At 48.5% G+C, this 18,273-nt stretch overlaps 1 protein-coding gene and 1 long non-coding RNA gene across 2 annotated transcripts; one reads left to right on the top strand and one right to left on the bottom strand.

Moving 5' to 3' along the window:
- Window positions 1–13,846: 13,846 nt before the first annotated feature.
- On the top strand, window positions 13,847–16,428 carry Abhd11 (abhydrolase domain containing 11). Its single transcript, XM_048433812.3, has 6 exons — window positions 13,847–14,100; window positions 14,238–14,373; window positions 15,146–15,319; window positions 15,453–15,623; window positions 15,728–15,909; window positions 16,137–16,428. The coding sequence occupies exons 1-6, from the start codon at window positions 13,973–13,975 to the stop codon at window positions 16,267–16,269; spliced, it is 924 nt and encodes a 307-aa protein (XP_048289769.1). The 5' UTR covers window positions 13,847–13,972; the 3' UTR covers window positions 16,270–16,428.
- On the bottom strand, window positions 16,382–17,512 carry LOC125400100 (uncharacterized). Its single transcript, XR_007231877.3, has 4 exons — window positions 17,368–17,512; window positions 16,931–17,025; window positions 16,685–16,805; window positions 16,382–16,591 (listed from the first exon to the last, which is right to left on the bottom strand). It is a non-coding gene; the product is annotated as an uncharacterized LOC125400100 (long non-coding RNA).
- Window positions 17,513–18,273: the final 761 nt, after the last annotated feature.

Here is an 18,273-nt window from a genome sequence, read left to right as displayed (position 1 = left end):
TCCTGGAACTCACTCTTTAGATCAGACTGTCCTCAAACTCAGAGATCCGCCAGCCTCTGCCTACTGAGTGTTGGGATTAAAGGCATGTGCCACCACTGCCTGGCATAAATATTTTCAGATGAATGAATAGTTGCTTGCTGGCTTAAAAGAAGCCCGTGAGTGGAACCATATGTGCTTAAGGCGTTGTAGCACTTATAAATGACAGTCCCCAGACTTAGGTGTGTGTGTGTAGAGGTCCAGAAAGGTGAGCCTATTTCCACGTTGACCAAAGGTCAGAGAAAGTTGGAACTTACCTCTAGTTTCTTCAAGGTTATTGTGCTTCTACCTCAAAGGTCCCACCTAGATTCAGACCAGAGAGTTCTCCTCTCTTAAGGCTATTGTCAATAGGTGTGGCTAATATCCAGACCTTGTATTTCAGGAATAGAGAAGTAGATGTGTTCCTACCTCCCAAAAAAGGCTAAGGACCTGACTACCGGTCCAGTTTCTTTATGGAGATTCCACTCAGGGAGTGGTTTGCTATAGAATGTTTTGGTCTAGGGTGTGAGCATGACTTGTTTTGCTCTAGCAACAGAAGGTTTAACTGTGGAAGTAGCCCTCAACTGACCTTCAACTAGTCTGTTCATTTCCTTGTGTCCTGTTAATGTAGTTTTTTATCTCATTCCTGCCTCTTGGGGTCAAGGGTATTTTAAGCAGTTGGAGATCAAATGCAGGCGAATTTCAGTACTCGCTGGAACTCCCTCCTGATACTCTCCTGTATGATTCTCCATTTTATTGTTTTCATTCACGTCTTCATATTCTTTGCTATATTTCTAAATCCCCACGCCTCTACCCTGGAGAGAGGTATTTTCGTCGAGGCTGGTCCCTGACAGATGTGTAATAACATTTTATGTAATTCTTTGTAAGGTGCCTGTCTTAGGGCTTCTGCTGCTGTGAAGAGACACTATGACCATGACAACTCATATAAAGGAAAACTTTCCATTGGGACTTGCTTACAGTTCAGAGGTTTAGTCAGTTATCATCATGGCAGGAAGCATGGTGGCACACAGGCACATGTGGTGCTGAAGAGGTAGCTAAGAATTCTACAACTGGATCTGCAGAAAGGAGAGAGAGAGAGAGAGAGAGAGAGAGAGAGAGAGAGAGAGACTGGATCTGGCTTGAGCATCTGAGACCTCAAAGCTCATCCCCAGTGACACACTTCCCCCCCAACAAAACCACACCTACTCCAACAAGGTCACACCTTCTAAGAGTGCCACTCCCTATGGGCCTATGGGGGCCATTTTCATATCAAGCACAGCAGTGACCCTAGATGCTTTATTTTGCACAGACAATCAAATACAATGAACTTCAGTCCTAAGTTTGGACCGCAAGTTCAACAAAGTCAAGAGGACTCAGCGGTTATAGAGGTTTATGTCTACCCTCCAAGCACAGGGGAAGCAGAGGCAAAAAGATCCCTGAAAGTACAGGGCTAGCCTGATCTATATACAGTGAGTTCCAAGCTAGCCAGGGCTATGTAACAAGATCCTGTCTCCAAAAACTAAAAACAAAATAACAACAACAAGAACAAGAGCCAGACATGGTGGTGCAAGCAGTAACCCCAGCATTTAGAGGGAGAGCAAGAGGATTAGGAGTTTAAGGTCATCCTTGACTGTGCAGTAAGTTCAAGGCCAACCTAGGCTATATGAAATCCCACCTCAAAAAAGCCATCAGCAGGGGACTGGTGAGATGCCTCAGTGGGAAGGGCACTTGCCATGCAAGCCCAACAACTTGAGTCCAATCCCTTGGAACCTACATAAATATGCAAGAGAATCCACTCCACCTCTTTCCTCTATTTGTGTGTCACGGCATAAGCAACCGCCTCTCACATACACATCACACACACATGTGTGCACACACAGACACAGAGAGGAAGAGAGAGAAAAAGAGAGAGAGACTGATTAAAACTTTAAAAACAACATCCAAAAGGAGAAGGTAGGGAAGGGAAAGACAGGTAGGAGGGAAGAGAAGGGAAATGGATGGCTAAGGGTTGGGAGAATTTAACAAATCTCAGCGGTCTGGAGTCCGGTCTGCCTGTCTTTCCCACAAAGGGCTTCCGCTCTGGGAACACTGTAGGGTAAAAGGGCCAGCCAAAGAATCACACCCTGGCCTGGCAGAGGGGGCATACGCCTTTAATTCCAGCATTTGGGAGGCAGAGTCAGGCGGATCTCTGTGAGTTTGATGCCAGCCTGGTCTACAAGCACTAGTTCCAGGATGGGCTCCAAAGCTACAGAGAAACCCTGTCTCAAAAAAAGAAAAAAGAAAAAAGAAAAAAAGAAACACACCCTGACCCCTGAAACTAGAGTCAAAGAAACACACTCTGCCCTTGACCAGTTGAGCACAAATCCAGCCAATCCCTGAGCACGAAATCCAGCCAATCTCTGAGTTTGTCCAAGATCAGGGATTGAAATCCAACCAATTTCCACCCTGGAAACCTTCGCCCTGAAAAAACTCCTGCAGGGAGACCATCCCTACCAGAACACAGTTATAGGCGTAGCCTGACTTCCCTCCAGAGCTGGAACACTTGCAAATACAAAGTCACCTTTCAGCTCCTCTAGCAGCTGTCCGTGCCCCCGAGGACATGAGCATGAACCCGGAGCTCGGAAAATACAAAACAGGTCAACAGAGAAATATGGTCTGAGTTTGGAACAGATGGTGCTGATAGCTACAGAGAAATGACTCAAGACGTGTGTGTGTGTGTGTGTGTGTGTGTGTGTGTGTGTGTGTGTGTGAGAGAGAGAGAGAGAGAGAGAGAGAGAGAGAGCACAATGACAATCAGAGCCATCGGGAAATAAAAATTAACAGAGCTAGGAGGGATCTAGGAGAAAGAGGCATAAGGAAGAAAGAGTGATGATGCTCTGTGTCTGTGGTGTCTGTGGATGTGTGTGTGTTCATGTGGATGTGTTTATCGTGCATATGAAGGCCAGAAGTCAATGTCAGACATCTTCCTTAATTGCTACCACCTTATTTTATTTTTAGTTTCTCTCTCTCTCTCTCTCTCTCTCTCTCTCTCTCTTTGTGTGTGTGTGTGTGTGTGTGTGTGTGTGTGTGTGTGTGTGTGTGTGTGTGTGTAGGGGAATCCAGGCAACAGGGAACATCAGATCCCTAGAGCTGGAGTTATGGGTCATTGTGAGCTACTTGTGGATGCTGGGAGACAAACTTAGGTCCTCTAGAAAAGCAACAAGAGTTCTGAACTACTTTTTTTTTTCCTCTTAACCTCTTAGTCACCTTATTTTTTGAGGCAAGATTTCTCAATAAGCCTGGAGCTCATCAATTCTGTTAGGCCAGCTGGGATCCCAGGATCTGCCTGTCTCTAGCTTCCCAGGACTAGATTTAAAGAGACATACCAAAGTGCCCCATCTTTATGTGGGTGATAGGGATCTGAATTCAAGTCCTCACACTTTGGTTACCAACACTTCACCCAATGAATCAATTCTAACCTCTCTAGAAAGACTTTAAAAGCTTGGAGCTGGAGGGGTGGCTCAGCCATTAAAGGCTAGGACAGGGGCTGTACACTTGTAATCCCTTAGAAAACTAAAGAAGATTGAAGGCAGGAGGTGGCTCAGCAGTTAGGAGCACCGGAGCCCGGAGAACCTGGTACTCTTTTTAGTTTTCCCAGACAGGGTTTCTCTGCGTAACAGTCCTGGCTGTCCTGGAACTCACTTTGTAGACCAGGCTGGCCTCGAACTCACTGAGGTCCACCTACTTGCGTCCCAAGTGCTGGGACTAAAGGCGTGTGCCACCACTGCCCAGCTCACCTGTTACTCTTTCAGAGGCTCTGAGTTCAACTCCCAGCACTCACATGGTAGCTCACAACCATCCATAACGTCCCTTCCAGGGAAACCAACACCTTCTTTCAGGCTTCCACGGGTACCAGGCTCATACATAGTACATACGCAGGCATGCAAGTGAAACACTCACAAACATAAAAATGAAAATAAAATAAATACATTAAAAAAAAAAGAGTTCCAGACCACAAGTTTATAATCCCATCATGGGGGAGGTTAAGGGCCATCCTTGGCAACATACCGAGTTCAAAGTCAACCTTGGCTACTTGAGAATCTGTCTTGAACAAGAAAGAGTTTGAGGTCAGAAGGGACTGCTGGAGTTGAGCTAAATGTACTTTGCATTAGGAGGTGGGTACAAACTTTTAAGGACCTAGGGACGGAGTATTACAGATTAGCATAATACCATGGGGGTGTCGGGTAAACAAAGGATGGATTTGTGGTTAATCTTGACTGGGTTTAAAATCGCCTTGGAGACACACATCTAGGCTTGTCCATGAAGGTGTTTCCAGAGAGGTTTAGCATAGTTGGATGCACCCTTCCAGAATGTGGGCAGCACCATCCCAGGGGGGCTGGGGTCTTGGACTAAACAGAAAGGAGAAAGTGAACTGAGCACCAGCGTTCCTCTCTCTTTGCCACTTGACAGTGTTTGCAATGGGCCCAGCTCCTGTGACCTTGCTTTCCTTGTCACAATAGACCATCTGCCTTCAAACTATAAGTCAAATTAACTGTTTCTTCTTCTTCTTCTTCTTCTTCTTCTTCTTCTTCTTCTTCTTCTTCTTCTTCTTCTTTTCTTCTTTTTCTCCTTCTTCTTCTAAGAGAGAGTTTAAAGTCAGCCTAAGGTCCATATGGAGACCCTGTCTCAAAAGTAAATAAATAAAAAAGAGTTGGATGTTCTGCTTGAGAGAGATGGATGACTTCACCATTGCACATGGTGTGCTGGCTTCTAGAACATTCTCTTCTGCTGTAACCCAGCTCACCTATTCAACACACCCCCAGGCTCCAGGTCTTTCTCTCATCCATCTCTTTCGTTTTGCTCTCAGGCGCTTCCAGGGTCAAGTCAGCTTCCTTGCTTTTGAAGCTTTTCATTTTTTATTGTTCGTTTTACTTTTTAATTTTTTTTTCAAACATACCAGTTAGTATCTGTACCATCTAGGTTGATCTGGGCTTTTCTTATATTCCAAACCTCTGCATACAGTAGATCCTCAATAAGTAAAAGATCGGGCTATTAAAAGCAAAAACAAAACAACGAACGAACAAAATGAAGGCTCAGGTGTGCCGGGCAGACAGGATTATAACCTTCAGGCTGCCATTTCTCAAGGGGAGTAGGTTGTTAAGTTTGAACAAACATAGAATTGGGTGTGCCTGCTGGGGTACGCCTGTGATTCTGTACTTGGGAGAGTGAGGAGGGAGGGCCGTGAGCCTGACGGCTAAAATGAATTTTCAACTTGACAGGATCTAGAGTTATCTAGGAAACAAACCTCTGGTCTCTGAGAAACTTTCTAGATTGGGTTAATTGAGGTGAAGAGACCCACACTTAATCGGCACTTTATCGTCCCCTGGACTGGTATCCTGGACCAAATAAAAAGGAGAGAGGGAACCGGGTACCAGCCTTTATCTCTCTGCTTCCAGTCTGTGGATGCAGTGTGACCAGCTGCCTTCCATGACCAACTGGACATTAGAACTGTGAAGGGCAATCAAGCCTGCCTTCCTTAAATTGCTTTTGTTGGTTATTTGGCCATGGCAACAATTAAGTAACTAATACACCAGGGTAACGTGGTGACATGCCTCTTAAAAAAACAAAAGCCAAGTTCACTAGTAGAAGACTTGAATGTTCAAAGCCTAGTTTTATTCCAGAGCCACGAAATAAATTAGGGGCTGGAGGGATGGGAGGAGGACGGGGACGGGGGATGGGGGGTGGGGGACTAGGGGGGTCAGTGGGAAGGTGGTAGGAGGGGAGGAGGGAGGGAAAACTGTGGTCCAGATGTAAAATAAATGAATAATTTAATTAATAGAAAATATATAAGGAGCTGGAGAGATGGCTCAGTGATCATTTAAGCGTGCTGGCTGCCCCTCCACAGAATCTGAGTTCTATTCCCAACAGCCATGTCAGGGGGCACGCGCCACCTGGAACTCCTGTTCCCAGGGTTTCAAGTCCCCTTTGTTAGCCTCCCAGGACACTTGAGCACCGTGGCATACACTCATACGTGCACACATACATAAATAAAAATAAACCTTTAAAAATAAATGAATAGGACCGGAGAGATGGCTCAGTGGGCTAGAGGTCTACTGATCGCTCTTCCATACAACCTGGGTTCAACTCCCAGCAATCTGAACTACATGAGACTCTGACTCAGCATGAATAAATAATTTAGTTATAGTTGTGTTCAGGCGCTGAAGAGATGGCTCAGTGGTTAAGAGCACTTGTTGCCCTTGCAGAGGACCCTGGTTCGGTACCCAACACCCACATGGTGACTCACAATCATCTATAACTCCTCTGGGATTAGGCATGCATGTAGTGCACAGACATATATGCAGGAAAAAAAACCCATACACATAGAATAAAACAAGTAAAACTTGAAAAAAAAAGTTTGTGGTTCATTAGGGCTGGGGAAAGTTCCTGTCATGCAGTTAATGTATTGTTGTATTTCAGAGTACTAACTACGAGAGGGGGAGCGGGGTATTGGATAACGACCCAGGGGGATTACCACCCCACTGCGCCAACAGCCACGCGGATTAAACCAGAGAATGTATACGGAAAGCACCAACAGATTAATCAACCTAAATTCAAAATCTGGAGAAACGCCAGACTGATGGAGAAATGACCTCAGGTGGCCAGGTGGGAAGTCACACCTGGGCGCGGAGGGGGAGCGGACTGGGAGGACGAGCCCCACCGGGAACCTCCACGGCCCCCTAGGGAACCCCTAAACAAGCAACGATCCAGCTGACACCCCTGACACACCCGGGCCAGCAGGCAGGAATTTGCCCCCGTGACCTCCCCAGGCACACTTCTGTCACTATGGAGACCGGCTTAGGGAACAAGCGGCCTGATTGTCCCTGCCCAGCAGGGCAGGTGAAACCCTGGGCACGTGACCGATACTGAGCCAGGTGCGGTTAAGAGGACACTTGCCGCCTCCAGCTTTAACCCGTTCAACGCCCGGCCGCCGCCGGGATGCAGTGTCTCTTGCCTCCCAGCCGGCCACACACACCTCTTGAGTCCCGGGTCTATAACCAGAAGGGCAGTGACGAAATTATGACGGCCCTAGCCTCGGTGGAAGATGGAATCGGGGAAGGAATCCGGCCTGAGGCACACTAGTGACTCGAGCTAACTAACTTCGTCTCCGTTTCTTTGTTTCCTCCGGGGTAAAATAATGATGCCCTGAGCAAGATGGCTCAGCGGTGACGACCTGAGTTTGAAACTTGGGACATAAGTGGAAGAAGAGAACTGATTCCCCCTTGTCCTCTGACCCCACATGCTGGCTTCACTCACACAGATAGACAATAAATTCAAAAATAGTAAATGATTGATAGATACATAGATAGACGCATAGATCCAAAGATAGATGGGGGAGGGCCGGAGAGATGGCTCCGAGGTTAAGAGTCCAGGCTGATCTTCCAGAGGTCCTAAATTCAATTCCCAGCAACCACATGGTGGCTCACACCTCACACCCATCTATAATGAGATCTGGTGCCCTCTTCTCTCATGCATAATAAATTAAAAGGGTAAAAAAAAGTGAAAAAAGAAAGATAGGTAGATAGATAGATAGATAGATAGATAGATAGATAGATAGATAGATAGATAGATAGATAGGTGATAGAAAAAATAAGGATGAGACCTTCCTCAAGAGTATTATCAGGGGCTAGGAGCTATGTACCCTGAGCATACCTGAGTTGCTGGAAGTCAACAAACCTAAACACTTAAACCCCCTGACTTGGCCAACTCTGAAATGACCCTTCCCCAACAGGCCACTCTCAGAGTCCTGCCTGTCCAGGTAGCTTTACCCCTCTTCTCTGCCCCCCCCCCCCACTACTTTCTCTGGAATGTTCCCCTGGGACCTTCAGACCAACTGGTTTTTCTGCTTGCCAGGTTCAGCCTTGAGCAAGCCACATGACCACAAGGTTTAGGGCCAGGGACAGGGCCTGGGACTCCCTAAGTCCTCAAGGCCACCCCTGATAGTAGATCTGGGCTATTTGGCTCTTGGGCATGTGGTCAAAGGTTGTGTGCCAGCTTGGGGTGAGCTGGCTAGACAGAAGGTTGGCTGGTCAGAAACTGTTTAACAGCAGAACCCTTTCCCAACAGAACTATGAGCCCTTCGACTGTGGGGGCTGGTGATCCAGCTCCATGGATAAAGGCGCTTGCTGCCAAGTCTAAGGATATAAGTTCAATCCCCAGACCCAATGTGGAGAAAGCAGAGAACAAAGACTCCCTCAAGCTATCTTCTGACCTCCACACACATGTATGACACCTGTGTATCCACACACACACACAGACACACACAGACATACACTAAATAAAAATAAATAAATACATGTAAAAAAAAAAGTCAAAAAATACATCTAAGATCCAGGTGGTGGTGGCGCACACCTTTAATTCCAGCACTTAGGAGGCAAAGGCAAGCAGATAGCTGTGAATTTGAGGCCAGCCTGGTCTACAGAGCTAGTTCCAGAATAGCCAGGACTACACAGAGAAACCCTTGACCTGTCGTGCCCCCCTGTCTCTAAAAACAAAAACACAAACAAAAACAAAAAACAAAAAAGAACAACCAAGCAAACAGAAAACACAAAAGAAAGAAGGGGACTGGAGAGATGGTTCAGTGGTTAAGAGCACTTGTTGCTCTTTCAGAGGAACCAGGTCAGATTACCAGCACCCACATAGTCCCAGGAAATCCAACATCCTCTTCTGGCCTCTGTGGGTACCACATATGCATATGGCACACAGACATATATGCAGGCAAAATACCATTACACATAAAATAAAAGTAGATAAATCTAAACGCAAATTCAAGAAAAGGAAGATTCCAGCATTCAGGAGGCAGAGGTAGAAGGATCTCTGTGAGTTCGAGGCTAGCCTGGTCTACAGAGCAAGTTTCAGAATAGCCAGGGCTACACAGAGAAACCCTTGACCTGCCGTGCCCCCCCCCAAAAAAAAATGTAAAGAAAGGAGACAGGCCTTTCCCAGCCTTTGAATCATACAGGGCTCAGGTGTTTCTGTCAAAGCCCTAATAACTCTCTGTACCCAACAAAGCTATCAGCCTGGTAAGGGTCCCTTGTGAGTTCAAGATAGAAAGGAACAGCTGCGGAGCTCCCTTCCACAGAGGGATTTAGCTGGGAGTTGGTACACAGCCTGTTTCAGCCCTGCCCTGAAGAGGAGATGGGGGGCCCACACATCTCTGGTTAGCCTTAGTGTCTGCCCTCTCCTGTTAGTGGGCACTCCTGAAACTTCATTTTTGGGTGCGTGTTGGGGGTGGGGCTAGAGTTTGAACCTCGGAAGTCATGAATACTTGGCAAGCACTCTACCACTGAGCTATGTTTTTGTTTTCACGAGACAGGGTCTCTCCATGTAGCCCTGGTTATCCTGGAACTCACTGTATAGACCAGGCTGTGGTCTATACATACAATGCCCATGGAGGCCAGAAGAGAGCACTGTCTCCCCCGGAACTGGAGTCACAGACAGTTGTGAGCTGCTGTGGGAATCATTGGCAATGAACCTAGGTCCTCTGGAAGAACAGCCAGAGCCCTAAGTTGGTGGACCATCACTCCAGCTCCTTAGTGATTCTTCAGTAAAAATCATATTTTTTGTAGCAGATGAACAAAATATAGTGGGGTCCTCAGGGGACCCCTGGGTTAGGATGGACACTGGGAAGGTATTGCTATAGAACTTATAGACAAACACTTGATGAATATGGGCTAGAAATAATGAATATCTGGGACAGTTGGAGACAGAGACAGTAGTTAACCTTGGTTCCTAAAAGATGTGTAAGACAGGGCATAGGTTTGTTGACACAGATCTATAATTCCAGCTACTGCTGGGGCTGGGTGAGAGGACACATGTTCAAGGCCAGTATGGGCTGCTGAGTAAGAATTCATCCCAGTAGGGCAGTGGTGGCACACGCCTTTAATCTCAGCACTTGAGGGGCAGAGGCAGGTGAATCTCTGTGAGTTTGAGGCCAGCCTGGTCTACAGAGCGAGCTCTCTAGGACATCCAGGGTTACACAGAGAACCCCCTCCCCCTCCGCTGTCAAAAAAAGAAGATCTTGTTCCAAAATAAAAAGAAAAAAAGGGCTATGAGGCCCTAAATTCAACCCCTAGTACCACTCAGAATAAAAAGCGAGGGCTTGCGGTTCAGAGCAGTGTCTGCTCTTGTAGAGGACCCAGGTTTGAATCCCAGCACCCTCATGGTGGCTCACAATCATAATTCCAGTCCCATTTTGGTACAAATGCCCTATTTTGTACATTCAGGGAAACACATATACACACAACACAAAACGAAACAAAAAGAGATTTAAAGGTCATACAATCTCAAGGAAAAAAGTCACATGTTCTCTATCCATAATATATGTACATCTGCAGACACATGTACATGTGTGAGCAGGACAACACAAAAGAACAAGAAAGGCTAAACATAAGGGCATGAGGAAGGACTGAATACAGATAAAAGACTCAGGTTTTGGAAGAAGATATAAAAATAATCATTTTTCTAGTTCTGACTCTCATGGATTTTTTGTTTGTTATTTTGGTGGTGAAGAATGCATAAAATACATTTGATACTGAAAGTAAAAAATTGAATGTGAGGCTCCACAGCTCCTGTTTCAAATGCCAATTCTAGCCTAGAGACACTCGAGTTGCATAGACTTTGGGTCTTGCTAATTTTGGTATGTTATGCTTTTATTTATTTGCAAGATTTTTTTAAATAATAAAGTTTATAAACAATTTAAAAATTGGGGCTAGAGGGGCTGGAGAGATGGCTCAGAGGTTAAGAGCATTGCCTGCTCTTCCAAAGGTCCTGAGTTCAATTCCCAGTAACCACACAGTGGCTCACAACCATCTCTAATGATGTCTGGTGCCCTCTTCTGGCCTTCAGGCATACATGCAGACTGAATATTGTATACATAATAAATAAATAAAAAAAAATTGGGGCTAGAGAGATGATTCGGTGGTTAAGAGCACCGACTGCTTTTCCAAAGGACCCAAGGTTCAGTTCCCAGCATCCACAAAGGAGCTCACAACTGTCTATAATTCCAAGATCTGACATTCTCACACAGACACTGACATACACACAAGTAAAACACCAATGTAATAAAATAAATAAATTTATTTATTTTTTTAAAGATTTATTTATTTATTGTGTATACAGTATTCTGCCTGCAGGCCAGAATCTCATTACAGATGGTTGTGAACCACCATGTGGTTGCTGAGAATTGAACTCAGGACCTTTAGACAAGCAGGCGGTGCTCTTAACCACTGAGCCATCTCTCCAGCCCAAAATAAATAAATTTAAAAATAATAATTAAAAAGTTTTAAATAGCTGGGCGGTGGTGGAATATGCGTTTAATCCCAGCACTTGGGAGGCAGAGGCAGACAGCTCTCTTTGAGTTTGAGGTCAGGCTGGTCTGCAGAGTGAATTCCAGGACAAGCTCCAAATACAGAGAAACCCTGTCTCAAAAAACAAAAAACAACAAACAAAAGTTTGAGGCTAGCCTGGACTTTAAAAAAAAAAGAACAAAACCAAAAAACAGTTGTCAGGTATAGTGGCGCACACCGAGGAGACAGAGGCGGATGGATCCCTGTGAGTTTGAGGCCAGCCTGGTCTACAGAGTGAGTTCCAGGGCAATCAGAGCTATATAATAAAGAGACCATGTCTCAAAAACAAACAAAAGGGGTTGGAGAGCTGTTGCAACAGCTAAGAGCATGTATGTGCTGCTCTTGCAGAGGACTGGAGGACGGCTCCCAACACCCACATAGTGACTCACAACCCTCTGTCACCCCAGCTGCAGGGGAGCTTATGGCCTCTTCTGAACTCTGAGGATACAAGGTACAAACGCGATACATAGAACATAACGGCAAGCAAGCAAAAACACTCACACATGTAAAGTAAAATAAATACATCTCAGTGTGTGTGTGTGTGTGCATGCGTGTGTGTGTGTATATATGCATGTGTATGTCTCTGTGTCTGTGTGTAAATGACCAGGCAAACCAGCAGGGCGGAAGGCAGACAGCAGCACCAAAGAAGAACAAAAGAGAATTAAAATCCAGCAGCTTGGTGTTTGGCTGGGAACTCTGGGAAGGAATCGATTGAAGTGCTTGAAGTGTTCTGGGAAACTTAACTTGAATAACAAGGAGTCCCGAGGTTCTCCAGCAGATGTGTTTGCTATGACCAAAACAGCTCCAAACTGCTAAACGGTCGATTGTAGCAGAAGGGTCTGAAATTTAAAAACTCACTTTCCCTAGACTACGAGGCACAGAAGACAGGGATCCTGTTGGAAGTGATTTCAGCGCGGAATAGGGTGCCCTCTGGGGGTGGAAGGATTACCACTCTCTGCTGGTAAATGGTAAATTGCTAGCCCCGGCCCTTTCTTGCTTTCTTTTTTTTGGGGAGGGGGTTCTTTTGTTTTTGTTTGTTTGTTTGTTTTAGACAGAGTTTGTCTATATAGTTATGGCTGTCCTGGCTGTTCCTATATACACCAGGCTGGTTTTGAATTCTCACAGAAAACCGCTTGCCTCTGTTTCCCAAGGGCTGGGATTAAAGGTGTGAGCCAGCTCGCCCAGTCCTGAGCCATTTCTATTCAGTGCATCAACTACGGTACAAATCCCTGGCCAAGGGTTTGATCCTGGTCTTCTATATTGACCTGCATCAGAAACGGAAGACCGGACCAAGATTCTGGTTCTGCCTGTTGTAGCAATATTTTGTCCTTTCTGTACTTCAATTTACCAATTCAAAGAAAAAGTGATCTCAAGAGCTTCTTCTAGCTTTTTCTTGAAGGGACTTCGGAAAACAAAGCATTCGGTCTGGGGAGCCTGGCAGGAGTGGTGGAGCACGGCGCCACCAAGCTGGCGGAAGCTGGGACAAGAGCCACTCCTGGCGCCTACTGCTATTGCCGGAGGCATATAGGGCATGGCATCTACCCAGGGCGGTGCCTGAGGACTGAGGAGCAGGCTTGGTGGGGTCAGCTCGAGAGCCGAGAAAGGAGGTCCTCAGTTTGCAAGGGACACGCCCTACGCCTGTTCCCTGAACCTCTGGTTAAAGTGAGAGAACGCTAGCAGACTACGCGCCATTTAAAGGTTGAGGCGTGGTCTACGACAAAGCCAATGAGCTCCGGGAGGTGCTCACAGGTGCGTACAGGATTACGTAATGGTGCAAGGCTCCGCCACCCAGGGCGGGGCCAAGGAGCCAAGTTACCGGCAGCATTTTAAGGGTTTGGAAAAAAATCAAGCAAGGGACAGCCTAGGTTTTCTTGTGACTCCGCCCACCGTAGGGCATGACCAAGGAAACAGCTCACAGAGGCAGGGAAGGTGAAATTACGTAATGATGCAAGGGGTGGTTCCAGAGTCTCCGGTGGCTCCGCCCCGAGTGTGGTCAAGGAGTGTCTCTCCAGAGGCCCGACAGAGTCTACGACGATTGAGTGATGGTACAAAGAACAGGCCAATGGGGTGGCCCCTCCAGGGCGTGGCAGGGGCTCACAGGTCTTAAGAGTATTGTGTAATGCCCAAGAGGCGGACCAATCCCATGTGACACCGCCCTGGTCCTGGCAAGGATCTCGTCTCTAAGCGCCTCATAGTGTCTGCAGGAATTGAGTAATTGTACAAGCGGGGCGGGCTTAGTGTTGGATGGCTACGCCCAGCGCGTAACCAAGGCAACTAGTCCTCCAGACCAGGTTCACAGTGGCTGCAAGAGTGGCTTGCAACGTGCAAGGGCCAGCTCTCCTTGAGGCTCCTCCCAGGGCGTGGCCAAGAAACGCCTGCTTCGGGCAATTGTGCAACGAGGGAGCTGAACTGCGCTGCGGGGTTACGTTAAGTCACGTGACCAGGAGTGGCGCTTCGACTGGGGGCAGGAAAATAGGCCGAGCCACAGTTGGAAAAGGGCAGGGCTTTCTGGGAGGCGGGGCGTGCGCAGGGCAATCCCTAGGAAGCACACGCTATAGGCCGCAAGTGTGGGCATGCTCCGCTGGGCGCGAGCGTGGAGGGTCCTCCGTGGGAAGCTTGGTGCCTCTTCTTCCAGATGCTCGGCGGTGCCCGTCGCCTTCAGTAGCAGCCGCAGTAGTGGACAAGAGAACGCCGAGACGAGGTCAGTCAAGGACACCCGGAGGGTGGGACTCCACTGGTCCTCTTAGCACGCGGCCCGGCTGGCCCCGCCCCTCCCTTGGCCTCGCCCCTTCTCTCCTTCACCCTCCCCCTTTCTCCATGGTGGCCCCCACTTTCCAGGCCGCTGCCGCTCTCCTATAACCTTCTAGATGGAGAGGCGACACTCCCAGCCATCGTCTTTTTGCATGGACTCTTCGGCAGCAAAACCAACTTCAACTCCATCGCCAAGGCGATGGTTCAAAGAACCGGCAGGAGGGTGAGCTTCCGGGTGGGGTGGGGCATGGATGGGCGGGGCCTAAGGGGGAAGCCTGAAGATGGTGGACCTAGCTTAAGTCTGGGCTCCTGCTGATAAGTGAAAAGTTTCAGTGCACAGTAACCCGGAAAACACCTTCGAAGAGGCCGGGTTTTACAAGGTGCCTTCTAGTTCGCCCATTCATGTTACAGAGCTCCACCTGCCCCTGTGTCAGGTCCCAAAGAAACTCAGGTCACGTGGCTATTGGTTCTGCCTGTTACCATACCAAAGAACACTCGCTGCCAAGCTCACCAGTGGCTCTTCCACCCCAACCTCTACCATAAACTTGTCCAGCCCAGGGGTTTCCCTCCCCACCCCCAGCTTCTCTTTTCTATATAACCCAGTAATTTCAGCCTCGTGCACTCTTGGTTTCTCTTGGTCTGAGGCTCTTCTCTTTACTCAAATACCTACTCCCCTCCATACCTAAAGTTGGGATTTGACCAGCACATGCACACCACGGCATATGCGCATGCACATATACTTGCACACACCTGTATACATACATTTATATGTATATAGTAAAAATCAAGGAATAAGTTGGATAGCAACTAAGGAAGCCATTCAAGAGTGATCTCTGGCCTCTACGTGCACATGAAAATGTACACACATGCTCATACACAAACACAGTTGTGTCCCCAGACTCATCTCCCTGACTGCTTCATAGTTTCCCAGGCTTTTCACTGTCTATAATCAGGGTACCACCATTCCTATATTCCTATTTCACCCTGCACCCCAGGTGTTGACAGTGGATGCTCGGAACCATGGCGACAGCCCCCATAGTCCAGATGCAAGCTACGAGGCCATGAGTCAGGACCTTCAGGGCCTCCTGCCACAGCTGGGCCTGGTGCCCTGCGTCCTCGTTGGCCACAGCATGGGAGGAAAGACAGCCATGCTGCTGGCACTGCAGAGGGTGAGCTGCGTCCGTCTGGGTCCTCCTCTTAATGCACCGGACGTGCCCAACTGATAATGTGGGGCACATCTGTGCTTTGGGTGACCAGGCTCCAGCGACCGAGCTGGAGACTCAGTGAGATTCTGTCTCATAGCCAGATGTTGTGGAGCGATTGGTTGTTGTAGACATAAGCCCAGTAGGAACCACACCTGGATCATATCTAGGAAGATACATAGCAGCCATGAAGGCCGTTGATATCCCGGAGAAGGTGCCGCACTCCCAGGCCCGAAAACTGGTGGATGAACAGCTTAGCACCGCTGTCAAGGTGATACATGCTACCCCCTTCTCCTCACCCCCATGGTGTAGACTAAGACACGTGGGGGGGGGGGTCTCACAGAGAGCCCCTCACAACTGCCTGACCCACTGCAGGACCCAGCCATTCGGAGGTTCCTGCTCACCAACCTGGTGGAGGTAGACGGGCGGTTCTCTTGGAGAGTGAACTTGGAGACTTTAGCTCAGCACTTGGACAAGATTCTGACCTTCCCACAGCAGCTTGAATCCTACTCGGGGCCAACTCTCTTTCTAACTGGTGGAAATTCTGGATATGTACAGTAAGTCATTGTAGGGCCAGAGGAAGGGGTGTGCCTTACCACCAGCTGTGGGAGTCTGCTTGGGTTAGGGAGGGCTTGGGGTGTGCGCATGGGGTATCTGGGAACCTGGCAATACCACTGGGCACATCGGCTCCTGCAACTCTCATTCTTTCCTGTTTCTCTCTCTCTCTCTCTCTCCCCCTCTCCCTCTCCCTCTCATCCTGGTTTGACCTCACTATGGTGGCCAGACCCAGCCACCACTCAGAGATTAGGCGTCTCTTTCCTCAAGCCCAGATTCAGACCGTGCCCAATGCTGGCCACTGGGTCCACAGTGACAAACCCCAAGACTTCATGGATGCCGTCAGCAGCTTCTTGGCCTAAGAAATGGCTCCTTGAAAGAGCAGACAGGGAACTCTGGGCTGGCAGCATCTTTGCAACCGGCCGCCTGCTTCTGCATAGAACAATTCAGGTGGGCACCGAGAGGGCCCAGAGGTACAGAGGTCGTCCAACCCTTTAATGAATAAAGGCAGTTCTCTTAAAGTTCTGGGATCCATTTTCACCACCATCGTCCCCACTGACTCCGCGAGAGGTGCATCCGGGAGTTCCTGCTGGTGCTTGTGTTCGCTTGGGTCCCCAGAGCGCCCCTGGACTCTCCCTGCAGTTGACTCTGTACTCTCTCTCGAACCACCTGCTGCATGTCTTCCTGGGGACAGGAGGAAGAGAGAGCAGGTTCAAGGCAGTCCCTGGGGACTAAAGGGCGGCTTCCAAACCTCCCAAATCACAGGCCCCACCCTACCTCCCAGGCCTCCACTTCCTGCTTCAGCCTCAGTTTCTCCTGCAGGGCTTCCAGCAGCTGAGCCTCCACTGTGCGCAATCTCTCTCTGCAGGAGTCCAGCTCAGCTTCCACTGCGCGTTTCCTGCAGGCGGCAGGGACAGCAGCAGGGGATTTCTAGTGGCTTCCTTCCCGGGATGTCTGGAATCCCTTTCCTCTCCTGTAGCAGGAGTGAGTCCCCCCACAACCCCCATCTGCGGTTTCTCTCACTTAGCAATGGCTTCATCCCGCTCCAGCAGGGCTTGTTCCAGGGAAGGCTCTGCCCGGGTGTCCCCCAGTGCTCCAGCCGCTCGGAATTCTGGGTTCTGTTGGAGGGTAATAGATGTGGAGATCTGGTCTGAAAGAGAAGCCCCACAGCCTTGACCCTGGCCCTAACCTACCTGCCATTAAGTCAACCTAGTCTTACCACCCATTGCCTCCAGGGGGCGCTTCATCCTCATCTTGTAAAGCCCTAGAAGAACCTTTGGCTGGCTCGCTAGGAAGTAGGCCAGGGAACTTTGGGCCTTACTCAGGAACGGCAAGCGAGATAGATCACTTGGCTGGGTTTAGCAAAATGGACAGTGTTTGGAACCCCCAGAGAGAAAGAGTTTCTTACACTGGCCATGGGAAATAATAATAATAATAATGAGTAAGCTGGGACCACTTACCTTTCAATGTCCCTACAAAGGTGGCCTGGTGACTGAGACTCTTGTCAGCTGGTCGTGACTAAGAAGACAGAGCCCTTTGCCCTTCCAGGCAAGGCACTCCCTAGCAGACTCCACCTACTTAAGGACAGTCTGGGGCAAGGAGCAAGTGCACACCTCCCTCTCACACCTTGCAACGCCCAGGCCTTTCCCAAGTCTTACCTTCCTTCGCCCCTAGGGGGCGCTCCACTATGTCTTGCTATAGCCAAGGAGGGACAACCTTGGCTTGGTCCAAGAACAGACTCTGCAAGGCTGAGCATGAGACTTGATTCTTTGCTAGCCCTTCAGGCATAATCTGTTCCCAGAATTCTAAACCTACCTCAGAAGAAAAAAAAAGTCCCAATATCTTGAATACGCACCTTCCAGTATACTCCAAACATGCAGGACCAGATGAGGGAATTTTGCTTGTTTGTTTGATTTGAGACAGGGCTTCTCTGTGTAGCCCTGGTTGCCCTGGAACTCTCTCTGTAGATCAGGCCTGTCTTAAAATTAGAGATCTCCCTGCCCCTGCCTCTCAAGTGCTGGGATAGAGCCCAGCGTTCTCAGTGTTTGGGAAGCAGAGGCAGGTGGATCTCTGAGTTCGAGGACAACCTGGTCTACAGAACAAGTTGCAGGGCAGCCAGGGCTACACAGAGAAACCCTGTCTTGAAAAGTCAAAAAGGAACAGAAACCTAACATGTTATCAAACATACCCAGTTGCCTTAGCTCTCTGCTCTCAACTTGAAATAATTTGTAGCCTGTGAGTTTTCATGGCCTTGGCAGGTACACTGTCCTTTCATTTGGGTTAGTCCAGTTTCCTCTTGATTACACCATCCCTTTGCACTTCCACCGCAACAGCCCAGAAGTGAGGCTGTTTGCTGGTGCTGCCCA

The sequence above is a fragment of the Myodes glareolus genome, chromosome 2, assembly GCF_982192425.1.
Source record: "Myodes glareolus chromosome 2, mMyoGla1.1, whole genome shotgun sequence".
In the NCBI taxonomy this organism is placed as follows: Eukaryota; Metazoa; Chordata; class Mammalia; order Rodentia; family Cricetidae; genus Myodes; species Myodes glareolus.
The sequence above is the reverse complement of the archived record's forward strand: the minus strand, read 5'-3'. Positions and strand labels throughout refer to the sequence as shown.

Excerpts from the sequence above, each read along its gene's own strand:
- Abhd11 (XM_048433812.3), top strand. The coding sequence starts at position 13,973 with ATGCTCCGCTGGGCGCGAGCGTGGAGGGTCCTCCGTGGGAAGCTTGGT. Across the intron at positions 14,101-14,237 it reads CAAGAGAACGCCGAGACGAG|GCCGCTGCCGCTCTCCTATA; the intron begins GTCAGTCAAGGA and ends CCCACTTTCCAG. Across the intron at positions 14,374-15,145 it reads TTCAAAGAACCGGCAGGAGG|GTGTTGACAGTGGATGCTCG; the intron begins GTGAGCTTCCGG and ends CCTGCACCCCAG.